Here is a 20,207-nt window from a genome sequence, read left to right on the forward strand (position 1 = left end):
AAAATGCTATCCAATTCCAGAAAGAAAGAACTGAGGGCAAATTGAAGTATAATTTTCTCTCTTGGTTTTTCTTGCTTTTTGTGTGATATGGCTAATATGGAAATGTTTTGCATGATTTCACATGTCTAATTTATATCATATTTATTGCTTGCTTTCTCAGTGGGTGGGGGAGGGGCAGGAGAGAGAGAATTTGGAACTCAAAAAATTTTTAAAAGAATGTTAAAAATAAACAAATAATAAATTTTGAACAAATAATAGTACCAAGAAGAGGGTCAAGTTGGGCTGTGGAGAAGATTTTTTATTCCCCTGTGGGAAATTTCTCTTTCCTAGTTTTGCCACTAACGTTTGACTTTGAACAAGACACTTAACCTCTCTTGGCCTCAGGTACCTTTTATGTCAAACAGAATAATTCTTCCACAAAGAAAGGGAGAGGGCTGGACCAGGTAGTCTTGTCATCCCTTCTAGCTCTAGGGTCTAATCCAATCCAACAAGCATTTATCAAGTGCCTACTATATGCAAGGCACTACCCCAGGCACCTGGGATATAAGGGTACAACAAAACCTAGTTCCTGTACTCTGTTACTATTCCTACTATAGGAACACCATGTATAAACAGATAAACATATACATGAGCATTTGAGATATTTTTCTTATTTCAAAAACACAGTACCTCCTTTATATGAAACACTGTGCTAAAGCTGGGTGAGATACAAAGTAGATAGAGGTAAGAGAAGTTTCCTGCCTCCATGGACCTTAAAGTCTAACTGGGGAAACAAGACACAAACACTGGTAACTATTGTACATAAAAACACAAGAGTGCATTAGAGAACAGAGGCCAATGTACCGAGGAAGAACTATCAGAAACCACCAGTTAATGCATGGTTGGTGGCTACCACTGGTCAGTCAACAAGCTTTCAGTGCCTACCATGTGCCAGGAACCATGCTCAGCTCTTCAACGGAGGAGACGACGTGGACACAACTCTACACAAATAAGACACATACAAGATACATACAAAGTGAGGGTAATCTCAGAAGCTTTCCAAGTATTCTAATTTCTAATATGGCCACAGACATATTCTTTTTCCTGGCAGGAACATAGCTTATTATATTTAATGAGGCATTCATTGGTATCTTTTCAAAAATAATACTAAGTCCAGGTTCTTCATTCTGAAGAGGTCTAATCTGAATTAACACGGAAAGGGAGGAACAAGGTCCTGGTACCCCAACAGGACTTAAAACAATTTTTATTGATGGCTTTTGTTTTTATATCACCTCCACTTCCTAATAGATCTCTTCCCTTTATAACAAAGATATCCTTTATAATAAAGAATTTTTTTTTAAAAAAGCAGGACAACAGAGTTAAGCAAAACTAACCAATACATTGATCAAGTCCAACAAACATGAGTGTTCCACATCTATAACCCCCAGCTTCTGAAAAGAAGGTAGGGGGGTGAATTTTCCTTTCTTCTTTAGGGCTAATCTTGGTCATCTCATTACACAGAATTAATTTTTAATTGCTGTTGTCTCCATTCACTTCTTGGTAGTCATTGCAAATAGTGTTTTCCTTAAAAGGAACTTTCTCATCTCTCTCTCTCCCTTCTCTGCTTTGTCTCATCATGGATTTGATGGATGTAGATGAGAGATAGCTGGACCTAACAAAATTCATAGCCTTAGGAATCTCCCCTGGAGCCCAGTGTGTGTAGAGAGGCAGAAAAGTCCTAGGCTACTCCTTCGACATAGCTCTGCCGCCAAAAGCTTAACACGTATTGTCTACGTACCTTAAGAAGATACTACTAATAATATCTTATGAAGCAACAACAATTATTCACGTTCACATAGCCCTTTAAGGTTTACAAAGGGCTTTCTTTAAAATAGCCTTTTGAAATAGGTGAGATGAGCATTATTATAATAATTTTATAAATGAGGAAACTGAGGCTCAGAAATGAGACCCCATTTCCTGCAGGGCTCATACAACTAGCAGATACTGAGGTTTACCCTTTAAATAGGAAGAACACAGAACGGCCTCTACCCTGTGAGAAAAACATCACAAAAGGAGAAGAAATGCAAAACATGTGCTAACAAATGTGGGTCTTTGGTCATAACTTTTGCAATTCATGAAACCCAATGCATTTCACAAAACCCACTTGAACATGTAGTGACTCATTCACATCCCTACTCTGTGGTTCCCCAAAAGAGGTAGTGTACAAATATAAACCATCCCAAAGGAAGTGTTCACTTTGGTGGGCACAGCTATGTGATCCTGGACAAGTTCTGAAATCACAGGTCAAGTCATTAGATCTCCTCATCGGAAAAGTGGGGGTAATGCTATTATCTTGGCTTTCTAGGCCCCCAGTCTCTCTCTCTCTCTCTCTCTCTCTCTCTCTCTCTCTCACACACACACACACACACACACACGAAGTACCTTGATAACCATAAAGTGCTACATATACAAGTTACAACTACCATCACTATGTTCAGAAATCAAATAGCCCCATACATCACTGAAGCTATCAGTGTATACAGCTCTTTTTGTACAATGGGACTGGTCAGGAACAATCAACCTTTCTGGGTAAAGAAAGCCACAAAGCTTTCTAGGTTCAAATACCAGCTCTACCATGCTATATATGTGTGACTCTGGGCAAATTACTTAACTTTCTAGAATTCAGTTCCATTGTATCTAAAAATGAGGAGTTGGCCTCAAGGTCTTCAAAAGTCCTTTCCAGCTTGGAAACTCAAATTCTGTAATCCCAAAGAATCATAAATGGAAGAGTCCAAAAGCACTGAAACCTGGCCAAGAGGGATCTAAATGACTGAGAATAAAGATTATGGGTAAGAAAAAGCCATAGGTCATCTCCAATATCCCTGCCCTCTCTCTCCCTCATCCCTTCCCTCTCTCTCTCTTCCTTCTTCCTTTCTCTCATTCCCCCTTCTCTCTGTCTCTTCCCCCCTCTCTCTCCTCCTCCCAGCCCCTCCCCAACCATTTCCAATATCTGCTGCCCTTCAAATATCAACTCTTTAGCACAAGGCTTTTCAACCTGGGATCCATGGATAGATTTCAGGGATGAACTGGGATAAAATATATTAATTGCTTTCCTCTAAAATCCTATGTATTTTATTTTATGCATTTAAAAACATAATTCTGATAAGTGGTCCATAGGCTTCACCAGACTGCCAAAGGGGTCCATGATGCAAAAAGAATCCCTATTTTGGCCCAGGTAACATTTCCTTTATTTTACCCACAACAGGCAAGGGAATGTCCTGATGACTGTTAACATGACAGGGAAAAGAAGGAATAAGCAAGAAAAATACAATTCTAGAATAATATAGTGATATTATTTCTATAGTATTTTATGGCTTACTTTATAATACTTTACTTAAAATACTTTTATAATACTCTGGGGAGGTCAGCAGTATAGGTATTATCCCATTTTATAAATAAGAATACTGAGGTTCAGAGAGAGAAACTCATTCCTCTGGAAAACGTATCACGGTCCGGTTTGCACTCTCCTCCTCAAGCTCTAACAGCCGCTTCCTCCAAACAGCAGCCATAGCCTATTGTGCCCTCCCCCAACCCCTGGCCACAGGCCAGCCCAGATGGACATGAGTCTACAGAAAGCTTGTGCTGCTGATCCCAACAACCAGAGAAAGTCACCTCCCATGGTGATATAAGAAAAGTTACTCAAGCTTTGGCTCCCTGCCACCTGACAGGCCTGAAGCTCTCACAGCTCCTAGAAGGGGGTCTCCCAACTTCTGCTGCCAAAGAACTACCTAATTTCTCTTAAAGTCTCAAGATCACAGACAGGAGTAGTGAGTTAGTTCAAGTTACAGTAGGTGCTGAAAGTTTGCTAAAGAGGGAGAGAATAGGCCTCACCCAGGCAACGGGCAACTGCTGACCTCGCTTTCTTTTGGGGAACAAAATATTATTATAATAAGATCCTAGTTTTGGAGCTGAAAGGCCTTCAAAGTTCACAGAATCCAACTCCCTCATTTTACAAATGAAGACAGCAAAGGCCAGAAGTTAAATGCCTAGTATAAGGTCACAAAGGGATTAGACGCTGAAATCCAAGTGAGGTACTCTGACTATAAATCCAGTACCCATTTCACTACACTGTACTGTCAGTCTGTAAACATTTATCAAGCACCGACTATGTGCCAGGCACTATGCTAACCACCAAGGATACCAGAAGAGGCCAAAGAAAGTCCCTGAGCTCCAGGAACTCACAGTCTGATAGAGGAAATACCATGTGAACAGCTATGTACAAACAAGCTATGTACAGGATAAATTGGAAATACTCTCAAGAGGGAAAGGACCAGAATTTAGGAGGATTGGGAGAGGCTTCTTATAGAAGGTAGGATTTGAAGGAAGCCAGGAAAGCAGAGATGAGGATGGAGGGCATTCCAAGAATGGGAGGCAGCCAGGGAAAATGTACTGCTATCAGTAGTAACATTATTAACAAGTGATGAAAGCTCACATTTAAAGCTGTAGCTTTAAGAAGCCATGGGGTGAAGGTGGGAGGTAAAGGGTGTTGGTGGTATGTGATGATAGGTTAGTTGGAGACATTGGCATACAGAAGAGAAGGCTGGACTTGGAGTCAGGACAACCTGGGTTCAAATCTCACCTCTGACCTAATGACACAGAATTATGGGCAAACCACTTAATCTCAGTGCCACAACTTCTTCATATGTAAAATGGCAATGATAAATGCCTGTAGTCACTAGAGTAACTCATGATAATCTATGGAAAGTTATTTAACAGATTTAAAGCGCTACATAAATATTAGTTCCAATTATTGTATATTAATGAAATTACAATGATTGTGTATTAAGGAAAGAGAGTTTTACATCATTGCTCCAAAGGGGGGCGGGCAGAGGGCAAAGGCCTAGATTAAAAAGATCCTCCTTTCACCTCTGTCCTCCTGTCAGGGAAATTACCTTATATCCATCTAGTAAACGTGTTTTCATTTTACTGTTAGAACAGTGATATAGGCACCATCCCCATTTTACAGATGGAGATTTAGTCGCTGAAGGGAGTGCAATGATTTGGCAATGTCTCACCTCAGTGCCAGAGCCAAGACAAGCCAGACCCAGCTCCCTGCTCTCTCCTTTTATTAGAGCATGCTGCCCCCAGTCCGGAAGGAGGGGAGACAAGAAGATCTGTAGCACCCAGCTCTACCTTTTATCCTCAAGATGGCAGCCTGGTGGCCATCCTGTCCCCTCCTGCCCCAAGCCCCATTTCTCCTCCTCCACACAGCTCCTCTGGCCTTTCTCCTAGCCCAACAGCTCCCAAGGACCCTGCCCTGGCTCAGCAGGCTGACCTAGAGAGAAGAGGGAAGGAACAGCAGTGCTAAAAGTCAGGCAGGCCCTATGGCCCTTGGGGGTGGGGTGGGGTGGGGTTGGCAGAGGCCCTCCCTTCTCTCCTTATTCAGACCCTGGGTTCATGGAAATGAGGGCTCTGCTGCTATGTGAAGTTAATGCTCTCTCCCCTTCCTCTGTAATGACGTGCTGTTTCTGGATCTTGTTTGGAGATCTGGCTACTAGAGTTCTCTAGCACCTTCTCAAAGCTAAAAGCCTCCCCTTTCAAGACCAAAGTCTCACTCAGGAAATACAGCCTGTGGCTGGGCCACACTCCCCACACCCTATGAAAGGCCCCCAAATCTTCAGCAAAGAAGAGCAGAAAGGATGCTGAATTCAGGGCAAGAAGAACTTTAAATCCCAGCTATGACATTTACAAGCCGTCCGGCTTTCTGAAGGTAAATTGATTTCTCTGAGACTTAGTTTCTTTAACTGTAAAATGGGATATACTTGTATTGTCCCATCCGTGAGGTTGTTGGGCAACACATACACACACAGCGCAACACATACACACACAGCGCAATGTTTCCTAAACCTTAAAGCTCTATGGAAACATGAGCTATGACTATAAATACATTTAGGAACCAGGTTGAGAAATTCAAGCCCAGTTTTCCCAGCTGTAAGTTGGAAGCAGTACTACTTTCTAAGCCGCTCTGAGGCTTCTCTGTATGACCTGAAGGCTACAAAAAAAGGGAAGAGAACAAGCATTTATTAAGTACCTATTATGTGCCAGTTAGGTAGTGGATAGAGCACGAGTATGGAGTCAGAAGGACTCAGTTTCCTGAGTTCTAATCTGGCCTCCGACACTTCCTAGCTGTATAACCCTGGGCAAATCACTCAACCCTGTTTGCCTCAGTTTCCTCATCTGTAAAAATGAGCTGGAAAAGGAAATGGCAAATCACTCCAGTATCTTTGCCAAGGAAAACCCGAATGGGGTCATGAAGAATCAGATACAACTGAACAACTATGCGCCAGGCACAAGGTTCCAAGTGAAGAGGTTCCTGGAAGCAGTACTCCTCCATGGTCCTGAGCAGAGAAACAGTCACTACTTGATAATATGCCTCTATTACAAGTCCTCTATGACTCTCTGGGGAAATTTACCAATTAAACCATCATCCTCATGATTCAGGTAGGAAAAATGAGGACCAAGAGGGTAAGCCACTGGCTTGAGGTCACCTAGTAAGTCAGTGGCAAAAGCAGGCTGAAAGAAGAGACTTCTTGATGCTACCATGATCCACCTTCCCAGGAGAAGCCACCATCCCTTCAGTTATCCTTACACAAAACAGATACTAGGTAAATATTAAGGGCTAGGTTTTGAGCCCAATCAATTTATGAGAAAATGAACTGAATTGCCTTCTCCCAGAATACTAAAGGAGTGTAAGCCCGGGTGGGCTGGAGCCAACTTGAACTAACTATTAAATTTTGAGTGTGAGCATTGACACTTGGGAAATAGGCAAACTCTACAAATGAGAGCTTGACTTGTTGTTTTGTTGATTGTTTAGACTTAAGAAAGTGATGGAAAAAAAGTTAATCTTGCATATTAAACTTAAAAGTGCTGTGTGTACTTTCTCTCTTCCCCCACCCCATAGTTGGTTGTTAAACATTTGCCAGCATACCCCTGGACCCACCAAATCCTCTAAGAATAACTTTGTGTCATGGTAGCCAGTCTGGGGAAGCCTGTGGACATTTTCTCAGAATAATGTTTCACTGCCTATATTCATAATTGAAGGAAATGCTAATTTGCAATTAGAGGTAAGTGAAAATAAAGATAAAATTTTCTTCCCATCCTACATCATAGCCCCTGTGAAATCTAGCCACAAACCTGGGATCCCAAGTTAAGAGTCCTTGCTCTGGTCTGACCCTCTCATTTGACAAATAAAGAAACTGGGGTCCAGAGAGTTTAGGTGATCTGCCTAAGAAAACACAGCTGATTAGTAGCAGAGCCAGGATGAGAGAATCCAGATCTTTTGACTCCTGGTCCACTGCTCTTTCCCCTCATCACAGTAAGGAAATACAAGAGCAGCATTTATTTGCCACACAGAGGACTTCATGGAGGCAAGGACAAGCCCCTTGGGAGTGGGGGAAAAAGCAGAGGAAAGAGGAGCTTAGGCTGGGTAATCTATACCCATTTCTATGAGAGATCCAAGTTACAAGGTCTCTTCCAAGAGCTTCACTCTCCGGTGACCTTTCCTGGGTCACCTGGGGATAACCCTGCCCTTTGTCCAGAACAGGGTAATTGTATCCAGTTTAGAAAGTAGAAAAAGAAAGAGAAAAGTTCTTTGTAATCTCAAATGCACAGTTATTATTACTCAGGGTAATTCTACTGTTGGGAACAAAAAAAAAAACCTAGCCTTACATACTTCACAAAAACTGGCAAAGTTGTTGGTGTTTAATTTTTTTTTTTGCATTGTAAAGCTGTCTAGTGGTTAGACAACTAGATTGGGTGGAGGCAGGGGTGTGCTGGAGCAAGCTCGATTGTTAAAAATTTTCCGTGTGAACATTTACATCTCAAAATTTATTGCTTTGTTCATTTCTAGGCTTAAAATTATAAAGAAAATGTTAATAATGCAAATTAAACTTAAAGGTGAATCCTTGGTACAATTTGTTTTTCAGAGAGCTTGTTGCTAAATATTTCCCAATACCGCCCTGGTTTGGGCTGGGAATGAGGAGGGGAAATCAAGAAACCCAGAATCAAAGCCCACCTCTACAATGATTTGCGGTGTGATCTTGGCTCCTCCACGAAGCCCCTCGATCGATTCAATTCAATAACTATTTATTAAACACATACTATGTGCCAGGCACTGTGCTAAGCCCTGGAGATACAAAAAGAGGCAAAAGGCAATTCTTGCCCTCAAGGAGCTTACAATCTAATGATGAAACCTATCACCCCCTGCTTTCAATTTAACGAGTATTTATTGAAAGTCTGCTGTGTCCCAAGTATTTTCAGGGCTCTAAATGGAGAAGATAAAGTCCCTGACACCTGAGAAGTTTATAATCTCAATGAGACCACACAATAACTTTCTCAAACGTTTATATCCTTTTACTTATCGGAGACCAGAGTACAGCCAAGTGACCCATGAGCTTAGGAAGACTAGAGAGCACAATGGTCCTGAAGAGTTAGAGAAAGCCTCATGTAAAAAGCTGGTAGACTATAAGCTCCACGAGGGCAGGGGTTTTATCTTAGCTGTCTTCATATTCCTCAGCGGCTGGCACAGTCTCCACCTATAGGTGATAGAGACAATGTTTGCTGAACTTGATTCCTGAGGGCCTTTGAAGAAGATGGGCAAAGAAATGGGGCAGAAAAAGAGCAGGGAAGTCCATTTACTAACAAATGGACAAAACACTGGTAACTAGAGTCAGAATACTTTTACTAGATGGATGTAAGGTAACTTCCCTAATTGGAGGCCAGAAGTGAAAGGAGGATTCTTTTTAGTCTAGGCCTTTGTCTCCCCCACTCCACCCCTTCGGAACAATGATGTTAAGCTCTCTTTCCTTAATATACAATAATTGGAACTAATATTTATGTAGTACTTTAGATAAATCTGTTAAAGATATATTATCACTAGTTACTCTAGTGACTACAGGTATTTATCATTACCATTTTACATGTAAGGAAATGGTGGCACCGAGATTCAGTGCCTTGCCCATATTTCTATGTCAATAGGCCAGAGGTGAGATCTGAACCCAAGTTGTCCTGATCCCAAATCCAGCCTTCTCTTCTCTTCTCTTCTGAGGTTTTTTATCTGGTGACCTTGAGAAAGTCACTTAATTTCTATAGGCCTCGGTAAAATAAAGGGATTGGACTAGATGGCCTATGAGAAGCCTTCCAACTCTACATTTAGGGTAAGATAACAGATACTTTGTACTTCATCCAGTTCCCCAATGTGATTAAACAAATTTTTAAAAACACCCACAAAAACATCCATAAGAGATCTTTTCCCCACCCCCACCCCTTAATAAGAACTTCCTACGGAAGATAAAAGAATAAACATTGAGAGAACGGATGCAGACAGTAAACATTTTTTTTAAAGTGAAGCACACACAGTCACTGGTGAGTGACTCTAAACAAGCAGGTCTACCTGCTTTGAGGCTATGTATTTGTCCAACATACCCTAAATGGAATCTGAGAAATGTGACCAGTCTTCAATGTTGGGTTTCCTTTTGGCTTACTCCAGAGCCCCCCCTTGGATCACTCATCTACCTACCCCACAGGGCAATGATGCCCTTTCCTAGCTTTGAAAAAGAAAAATGTTTGCACTTTGGCAGCAGGGGCAGTGAAATACATTTGGAAACATATGTAAACCGAGGAAGCTCAAACATTTCAACTTACCAGAGGGCAGCAGATCCCACACACAAAGGAGGGAGTCCCTCCTGCCCAGGAACAATTTATTTTCCCCAGGTCTCAGGGCTCAGGACTCCAACCCTCCTGCTCTCATTTAACCCACACTATTTGCATTATGGAGGAAACTGGCATGCTGCAGCCAATTTGAAAATTACACCCATGCATAATGGCTAAATGACTCCTTACTCTGTAATTACCTCATATCTTTCCTTTATTTACTTTCCAGAAAATCAACAGTCAAGAGGTTTCTCTAAAGGGGAAAGAATGGGGTTGCCAATAAAGGTTGGAAGAAAATCAGCTTAAAACCATTCATAAGCAACTAAAATCCATAAAGAACCTCTTCATAGGATGATCAGTCCAGCTCCCCAGAGATGCCATGGATAGAAGTTTGGGGGATCCATAAAGAAAGTCTAGCTGAGTTTTCCCATCATGGAGGTCTAGCAGAGTCCAGCTGAAGAGATTCACTTAACTCATGTCCAGGGATGCTAATCTGACCCTACGAGGTAGACCAAGTGTATCTTGGTCACCTGGGATTCTACTGCCTTTGAGAGGTGGCCTTAAGCTCCCCCTCCCTGGAAGCTTAAAGACCCAAGTTCAAATCCTGCCTCAGACACTTACTATCTGTATGACCCTGGGCAAACCTCTGAACCTGTCAGCCTCAGTTTCCTTATCTGTAAAATCTGGATAATAATACCATCTACTTCACAGGGTTGTTGTGAGAATCAAATGAGGTAATATGCAAACCTGATGACATAGCATTTATACGTCACTTCATCAGTGTTACCTATCCTTTTATGCCTTAAGATAAGAGCATGAGTCAAGCCAACAATAATACAGAAAGCCCAGTAGAGCGGGACAATTTCTACCAAGCAAGCTGGATGCATACTCTAGATTTAAGGCAGGGTTTCCAAGGGACCCAGGCAACTGCTCTGTCTTCCCCTCAGGGAAAAGGGACAAAATGTACAGGATCCCCATCAGGCATTGGTCCAATTGCTAATTTCTCTCCCACCCAAGAAGACAAAGAATTGAGTCTTTTAAAGGGGCTTAGTGGGCCTCGATTCAGCGTAAGATTTTTCTCAGGTCGCTCTCTCTGTCCTATTTGAGGCTGTGCCCATAACAGGGCCAACAAGATCTATTCTTTAGGACATATTTTCTCCCTCCAGTGCTTGGGTCTAACTCCATTGGAGTCTAGTCAAAAGGAGACAACCATATGGTACCCCTTCAAATTCCCAACCAAGGCTATTTATTACCATCAGCAAAAGAATGAGTGTATTGGCTTAGCTCTGCTGTTGCTTACCCACAGGCCTGGATTTTTAAAAGGGTTGCAAGACTGTTCTACATTCCAAAGTGCCATCTAAGGAGAAAAAAAAAAGACCCAGGAATCTGGTCTTAAGCCCTGAAAAACTGAAATGCTAGACCTTAAGAGAAACCAAGGCTGTAGGATAGCTGTCATTAATCTTTCGATCCCCATCCTTCTCTGAGCAGAAGCGCATGAAGAAGTGTTGAAGGAAAAGTATTGAGGCCTCTTCTTCTTGCATTCCACGGAAGGAATCACCAAAGTGGTAAGAACTAATAAAAAGGCCCATCTAGAAGTAGGGGGAAAGAGGACCTGGGAAAACGCTGCTACTCCCATGAGGCTCACACTATTAAGACTAGGGGTGGAGGCCACCAAAGAACCTGATGATCACTGGCATAAGGTTTTAAAGTCTGCAAATTATTTTACATAATCTGTGTTGACCCTCACAACCCCTCTGTGAATTAAATACTCACTATGGCCATTAATATCATCTCCATTTTACAGACGAGGAAATTGTGAGTCACAGGATTTCCATGACCTGCTACTAATGGACCTTCAAGGTCATCTAGTCCAACCAATCCTATCTCCTTATACTCTGGCTTTCTGCCAAGCTGCTATGCTCTGCCTTCCTTAGACCAGGTCCCCAACTCACACTCTGAGGTAGTGCTCTTCTGATTGACTGAAGTTCACCTTATCTAGTCCTTTGCTCAAGCCCCTCATGCTGCATTCAAGCCACCTTCCTACCATGTCCGGGCATACTATGTCCTTGCCTTTTACCTCTCACTGTGGGAACAGTATTCTAATCACCACTACCACTCCTGTAAAGGGCATGTCACCTGCTATACTATGACTCCTCTCACTATACCTGTGACTTCCCAAACAGGATTCTCCCTGGCCATCACTCCCTTGGATGTGTCATCTACCACCGTCCGCTTTTTGTGGGGGCAAAGAATTAGAAACAAAGTAGATGCCCATCAATTTGGGAACAACTAAACAAGTTGTGGTACGTGAATATTATTGTGCTGTGAGATATGATGTCTGTGATCAGTAGTGATAAGTGTGGCAAGATTTGTATGTAGTGATATAAGGTGAAGAAAGCAAGATTAGGAAACACACGATTACTACAATGTAAATGGAAAAAACAAAGACACAAAAAAAATCAAGACAATGCTGTGAAACTATAATGACCAAGATTTAACCTTCTTATACGAAGGCACCTCCTCCACTTCTCTGCAGAGGTATGAGGCTATGGGCATGGAACGCTGTATATGACATCAGACTTTTTCAATGTGTTGGTCGGTCTTGCTGAAATACATTTCTTCCTCTTTTTTATTTTTTGTTATAAGGGAAGAAAGAAAATATAGGTGACAGGAAAACAAAAGATATTGATAAAAAAAAATTTTAACAGCAAAAGAAGAATGTAAGCTTCCTGTGGGGAGGGTTTTCTTGCTTTTTGTATTTATATCTCCATTACAATGACGGATTGTGCTTAATAAATGCTTTTCGTTCTTTCGTTCAGTCCAAGCCCATCATTTTACAAATGAAGAAACTGAGACTCAGAGAAATGAGATAATGTGCTCATGGTCACACAGCTACTAAGTGTCAGAGACAAAATGTAAACTTGGATATTTCTAACTCCGAGTCGATCAATTCACCCACTCTATCAGAAGTGTCAAATTCCCTATGGTGGCCCAAACCAGATTAAAGTACAATTAGGAAATGTTCAGCGAAAAATAAATGAAAATACAACATAGATAATATTAATTTGTGATTTTCTACGTCAATATGCCAACAGCAGGGATCTATTTGTATTTGAGTTTGATAGCACTGCATTACACTATGCTACCTCAATGCCAAGAGCTACCATCATGGTGGTGGCAATGCTAGCAAGTCATAAAATTTATAGCTGGAAGGGCCTTTATCAATAATGTCATTCAACTCCCTCATTTTATAAATGAAGACACTGAGGCCCAGTGTGGTACAAGTCCTTGTCTAATATCCAGCAAGAAGCAGAGCCAGGATTAGAACCTAGGTTATATGACTTAATTTCCGATGCTCTCACCAAACATAGGTTGCTGTTATTTCTCTACACATATTTCTCCATTCTCTGAGTTAGTATGGTTGTTAATATGTTAGTTGTTTTCGGTAGTTTTCAACTCTTCGTGACCCCGTTTGGGGTTTTCTTGGCAAAGATACTGGAGTGGTTTGCCATTTCCTTCTCCAGCTCATTTTACAGATGAGGAAACTGGCAAACAGGGTTAGGTGACTTGACACAGCTAGTGAATGTCTGAGGCCACATATGAACTCAGGTCTTTCTGACTCCAGGCCAAGCACTCTAGCCACTCCATAAACTCAAAGAATATCAGAAATAGAAGGCCTCAAAACACTCTGTTTTAGAGTCTTGGGATGCTCTATTAGAAAACACCACCCCTAAGTTATCTGCATTACAACAGCCAAAATTGAGGTGCTTTCAGGGAATCCAAGAGGAACCAACAGGATGTCCTACAGGCTATTTGGGTAAACAGGCATACAAGATGGTGTAAACCTGCATGTCACAGGGGCTAAAATGTCAAGGACACAAATTTTGTACCCTTGGGTTTTATGTGAAGTGAATGTCACAAATGGCAGTCACAGTGGAGATTTCTGGTTAAAATTTTGTGAAAACGTGTGGCATAGGCTCAGAACTATGGAAATAACTTTAGTGTCTACTATTATTAATAACATCAATAACAGTACTAGGCATCCGACACTACTGTACAACTGACTATGATAATTCCTGGGAACTGCAAGAAACCCTTTTCTCAAGTCCTGTTCCTGGTGTCCAGTTGGTTTTATCAGGATGCAAGTCATTTCTTACCTAGCCTTAATCACTGATTGGACATTGCCTCAGTCAAACTGAGACTTGTTAAAGACCTTAACTTAAAAAGGCCAAGGTCTCCCAATGTATACTGGGCCATCTCCAGTTGCCTTGATCTATATCTCACTACCGGACCCAGATGGCTCCAGGGGAGAAAGTAAGGCTGATGACTTTGCACAGCCCTCTCTCACTAAACCCAATTCACTGGTGTGTCATGACATCACGTCCCTGACATCATGGTCCTCTTCAAGCACAAAGGACAAACAACAACATCATTATGCAATGAGGCATATCAAATGCAGCCTACTGCCCACAGGAAAGCGACAGAAGGCTTGTGCAAATGCTCTCTCCTTTCATCACAATCCCAGTGCTGACTGCATGAAGCCCCCCTCATCCCAACTAGAATAGGGAAATGAGGTGTGTTCTCTGAAATTAGGAGATTTTAAACAGCCCTCTTGTTTCACACCCTGTCTTCTGATCTAGTATATTTCCTTGTAATAACTGTTATTAATAAAATTAATAATTATGGGTACAGTTCGCAAAATGCTTTCACATACACAATCTCATTTGATGCTCATAAATTAGTGAGACAGGCAGGGCCTCTGTCATCCCCACTCTATAGGGTCAGAGGTTCTGAGAGGTTACAGGCTGGTATTAAAGAAAGAAGATTGGCTTTAGAGTCAGAAGATATGGCTTCAAACACTAGTTCTACTACTTAATACCCATGTGACCTTGGATAAGTCACTTCCCTTCCTGTGTGTCTCAATTTCCTCCAATGTATGAGAAACCAGGACTTGATCAGATGATGTCTAAGCTCTAAATCTTATGATCCTATGAGACTTGACCAAGGTCACAGAGTTTCTGGTAGAACCTGTGTCTCTTGATTCCTAGCCCCAGGGTTTCCTCATTAGACCATACTTGATCATTAATAAACAAACAAAAATAGATAAGTCATTTGCTATTTGCAGAGAGCTTCCTGATTCTCTCTGTATCTCACAACAGCCTTGAAGTTGAGGTCAGAGTCAGAAATCTTACATAAGAGACACCCAAGGACAGGCCATCAGTCAGTGCTTGTCCAGGGCACCTGGCCATAGCAAACAGGTCTCTTAGGAGAGAGAAGGGCCTGGCAACTTCCATATGACCACTTCTTTCCAGGTGGCGTGGGAGTGGTGGTTCATGTTCTGCAGGCTCTAAAATCAAGATTCCTATTATTCAAACCAGGTCAGCTTCTATGGTCCATGACTGGACCTAAGATGAGCAAATTATCAGATTTCCTTTTCTCCTCACTTTCATAGGAGCTACAAATATTCCTCATTAAAGGTCATGCCTTATTCTTTTCTCACAGGGCTCCCCTGTTAACGGTCCCTTCCCTCTTGACGGGAGGGAGAGAGAAGGCAGAAATATGCATGGAAGAAGGAAGGAAGGTGGATGAAGCTGAGGCCTCTAGAAACCACCTACCCATAAGGCATTACGAGAACTTGTCCAGCTAGTGTCATAGAAGTTGTCGGGGCAAACCATGTTCCCCAACCTTTCCTCTACTCCCCCAACCATTCCTCAGACACCCATCTAGAAGCTCCTCTTCATATGATCCAGAGGAGTCAACTATAAAAAAAAATACATAGCCTAAGGTTACCCTCCTCTCTAGTACTCATATCCCGCTGTATTATTTTGGCCAAGCCCTTAACAAACACTTAACTAATTAATCTGCCCTGAGTCAGAGTTAATACAAGCTTAGGTGAAAGGCTGAGGTTAAGCAACTTCTTCAAGAGCACAGCATTAGAACAGGATTTAGACCTTCTACTTCTCTGTCCTGGCCACCACCCTTTTGCTGTTGTCTCACTGCTTCCCTGGCATCTGAAACTCCCAGAACCCTACAGGCAGGACTTGGTACAACTGAGAACTTTTACAACCTCAAAAGGGGAAGAAAAGGAGGGAAGGGCTCTATCCAAACAATCAAAGTTCAAGCATACAACCTTCCTTTTTGTTAACAACAGTGAACTACAGAAATGGAAATGAACATGTGTGGTAAGTTGCCATCATTACTTAATCATTCTTTTTTAATGAAAAGGTACTGGGGTGAGGAGGTCTTGTTTGCTAAGAAGTAAATAATAAGTAAAATAAGTAAAAGTAAAAAAAGAAGTAAATAAAATATTAATTTTTTATTTAAAAGGAACCTATCATAGTCGAGATTGTAAGCTCTTTGAGGTCATACATTACTATACTGCCCCCGGGGAACTCCAAATGACTGCTTTGTTGCGGTTATTTAACATGTGTTAGATTTATCCTTTCAAAGGATATTTTGCTCATCCCTTGAGGATGCCTTATATTTTATATCTCCATCTCCCAGAGACTCCAAGCCTGTCTCCCTGTCTTGAACTTTCATTGTAGTCCTCCTCTCCTCCCTCTTCCTCTTCAGCCTACTTCTCTTCTCCTCCTCCTAAATGCTGTCCTTAAGGATTAAGAAAATTCAGTGCTTGAGTTGTCCTCTCTTCCTAGGTACAAGAACAGTCATTGATCTCTTCTCACCATCACTTCACCCCTAGAGTTCATCAGGTTAGGTAGAGGCTCATGGCAGTCCACAGAACCACCCCCCACTGCTTGGGGAGCTTCACTACTTCCTCCCCGCTCCCCACTCTATTTTCCCCATGTCTGGGGTGGAAGGAGGTGAACAAAGCTGGTCATAACACTAAGGTGATAATACTCCAAATTAAGCGTTAGGTCCAGTAACACTTCTCTCCATTTATATTTCTGCTAAAACATGATGTCACTCCCTGTCCTCAGCACTGGCTACTGCCTGAAATTTTGTAAGCCAAGATACCAGAATTGTACCTATGTTTATAATTATAAATTTATAATTTATAATTATATGGCAAGACTGTATTCCTCCATTTCCCCTGAGTCCCTGTTTCATCCAATACCAGAGATACTATCCATCATATCTATTATACACACAGATCCATCACTCATGCCTTTATTCAGAAAGGAAAGTAAGACCCACCAATAAATTGGATTGGGGGCTCTGCCCACCATTTATTCCTATAACCCAGAGTGTTTCAACCCCAGACTGAGTTTGAAAGTTGCCCAAGTTAAACAAGAGGAAAAGGGGAAAAGGTCAAGCCAGCCTGTCCTCTGAAGGCCACCCCCCAACCCCCAGCTCCTTTCAAAATCCCTGGATTACTATGACCAGAACTAACAACCAAACTTTGCAAAGTATAAGCAACATTAGTCCAGAGATGGGGGAAGGGAGACAATTATCTCATAGGAACGCTTCTGAAAAGGAAGGGAAGTGGGCTTATCATCAACCTGGCTTTCCAGATAAAGTTTTCCCTAATCTCTCTTTTCTGCTGATGTCATTACAGAGCTAAGGGGCTGGGCAGCTTGTCTAAGATATGGACAGGATAAAGGGACAGCAGTCTCCATAAAACAGGGCTGGTGTTTCTGACTTTTCTCCCTTGCAGGCCACCTCTACCTCCTGTGTCCCCTAGGACTGTGCCCACAAACTTGACATGGGCTTTCTCTGGCAGCTCCCTCCTGATCCTCCTACTGGTCAGCCAGACCTCCTCCCCAATAGACACCAAGGATCACCGATCGGTCCCTACTCCCACCACAGGCGTGGGTGAGTGGATAAAAAGATAATGATGGAGAAGACAAGCTTTCCACCCAGAAAGCCCCCTCCGATTTCACCCACCACCTCTGGAGGAGGAGGGAAATAACATCCCTCTGGTCCCCAGGTGGAAAATCATCTTATCCTAGCTACTCTATCAATGAATATGCAGCAACACCCACACTCCCGCTCCTCCTACTCCAAAGGGAAACCAACATCCGGAGCCGGGAAACCACTGCAGTGGGGGGGGTGACGGCAGCGTCTCTATGCTCCGCAGTCCCCTCGTCTCTCCCTAGCAGCCCCAGGATGGGGCGAGGGATCTAGAGGGGCTTCATTCCCCCACCCTGTTGGCACCTCCAGGCAGCCTGTGGCACCGGCTCTGCCACAGGGACCTCAGGGATGACCTAGGGACAACCTGCTTATTGCCACCAGCCGGGATGCGGGCAAAAAAATCCTCCTCGACCCCGAGAGCACCAAAGGGCACGGACACACAAACGCGAGCGCGCTCACACACTTGCGCACGAGCGCGCCCCCCTTGCCCAGGGAGTCCCCAGTAAAGGGCATTCGGTCCTCCCCCATCCCATCTCCAGCAGCATCCTTCTCCGCCCTGTCTCGCCAGCAGCGCAGCAAGGTAATGGATCAGGGCGAGGGCCGGCGTCGGGGAAGTCAGACCCAGAAGAGGAGGCGAGGGGAGGCGGCGGCAGAGGAGAGGGCAGGGGAGGATGCCGGGAGAGAAGGAAGGATGCAGGGCAGGGCAGGAGGGATGCGAGTGCCTTTAACTCACGCTCGGGCTTTGGGGAATCCCATGGAGAGGAGGACCTCGAGGGCCGACCCATGCTTGATGGTGCCGGGGCGATGCTGCTGCCGGTTCCTCCGGGGGATGACTTTGCTGTAGAGCTCCTCTCGCGCAGCCATGCCGGGCGGGCTGGGGCTGTCGCCGCCGCCGAGCCGAGCCAAGCTGAGCTGGGAGCCACAGCGGGCTCAGCATGCAGCCATGGCCCGGGAGGAGACGCCGCCGGAGCTGCGGCGCGGGCGGGCGGAGGGAAGGAGGCGGCCGCGGGCGGCTCGATGGCGAGGGCCGGGCCGGCGCTCAGACGAGCTGACTCCGACGGCTTCCTGGTGGAGGCGGCCCGCGGAGGAGCGACGGCGGCGGCTCCGCGCCCGGTAAGACGCGACTGCAGGCGCCGGTCCCCGAGCGCCTCCGAGCCCCGTAGGCGCCCGCTGCAAGGAGCGCGGCCGTCCTCCGCCCCCTGCCTCCGCTCCTCGCAGTCCGGGAATTTGCAATGAGTAATTTTTGAATGGATCAAAAAGGGAAAAGGAGCTCGGGTGGGCCGGCCTTGCCTGCCCCGTGTCAGCAGCCCCGCCCCTCTCTTAAAGCGGCAGCTCCCGCGGCTTGGGGCGCGCTCGCTGGGCTCGCATCCCTTTAACACACGAGAGAGGGGACCCGACCCTCAAGGGTCGCGTTTTGGATATTTGTTCCTGAAAACCACCATCCGCCCGGTGGCCTCCATTTGCTTTAAGATATTATCGCCGTCGTGGCCCCTGACACCTGACACCTTTGTTCCCGACACACATGTTAACAATTTCTAAATGCTTGATGAGACTAATAGCGCGAACTGCTGATTGTTATGGCTCAGAACCCCGGGCAATGAGACCCAGAGAAATAGGCATGGATTCAGAAAGAACAAAAATATAAAGTGTAGCTGCGGCCATTAGAAACAAAGTTGCCACTTGTCCTTTCTGCACAGGATTGAGTAACAAACGACTTTTCCTCTCTTTAACAACAACAATAGCGATGATACAGTGGCTGGCATTTATATAGCCCTTTAAGGTTTGCAAATTGCTTTGCATACATTATCTCATTTAGTTCTCACAAGATCCCTAAGAAGTAAGTGCTCTTAGCGCCATTTTACCGAAGAGGAACCTGAAGCTGACAGAGGTCAGGTGACTTGCCCAGAGCCACACACCTAGTGTCAGAAGGCACGATTTGAACACACATTTGGCTAGTGCATTAAGGTCTGCAAGACACCTTTCCTCCTAACAGCCCTGTGAGAGAGGTAGTGAAAGTACTGTAATTCCCATTTTACAGACTAGGAGACTGAAGCTTTGAGGGGTAAAGTTACTTCCTCATGCTCACTCAGCTAGCAAAGGCTAAGGCAGGATTCAAACCCAGGTGTCCTAACTTAAGGGCCACCAATCTTTTCGCTAGATGCTGCTGTCTCCTACTGATCTTCTTAAAGTAGGCTACTGTCTGCACTTTTTGATTTATAGGCAGGCAGATCTTGGCTCAAAATGAAGATGAACTTTCTAATAACCAGAGCTATTCACCAATGGCTAGAGCTGCTAGTGAGCTCCCAGTCACTTTAAAAATTCAAGCAGAGGTTAGATGTCCTCTTTTGGGCAGGCTACAGAGAAGATTTCTGCAGCGAATAGAAAGCAGGGTGAGGTGGTCTCTTCTTCACTTTTGTAGGACAAATATCCCCAGCGGGCAAGTCAGGTTGTTGGCATAGCTTTGTCAATCTCAAACTTTGTACTCTGGGGGAACCCATTTCCCTTCTTGGGGCCTCAGTTTCCTTTTTCTATAAAAAAAGAGGGGGTTGGATTGGTTGCTCTCTAAGGTCCCATCTTACTCTAACATTCTAGGTTCTATAATTATATTTCCAGGGCACCAGGAAGTCTCCCCATCCACCCCCACTTGTTGGATGAAACTTAAAATTTCTTTACCAGGGAACAAAGTTTTCTTTCCAAGATGAGAG

General features: G+C 43.9%; 1 protein-coding gene across 1 annotated transcript in view; it reads right to left on the minus strand.

Moving 5' to 3' along the window:
- UBASH3B (ubiquitin associated and SH3 domain containing B) overlaps positions 1–18,740 on the minus strand; it is a 165,974-nt gene extending 147,234 nt beyond the window's left edge. The window contains exon 1 of the mRNA XM_036746266.1: positions 18,236–18,740. Coding sequence (XP_036602161.1) covers positions 18,236–18,366 — 131 coding nt within the window. The 5' untranslated portion in view covers positions 18,367–18,740. The remainder of the gene's footprint in view (positions 1–18,235) is intronic.
- Positions 18,741–20,207: the final 1,467 nt, after the last annotated feature.

Source organism: Trichosurus vulpecula, chromosome 2 (genome assembly GCF_011100635.1).
Source record: "Trichosurus vulpecula isolate mTriVul1 chromosome 2, mTriVul1.pri, whole genome shotgun sequence".
NCBI lineage: Eukaryota > Metazoa > Chordata > Mammalia > Diprotodontia > Phalangeridae > Trichosurus > Trichosurus vulpecula.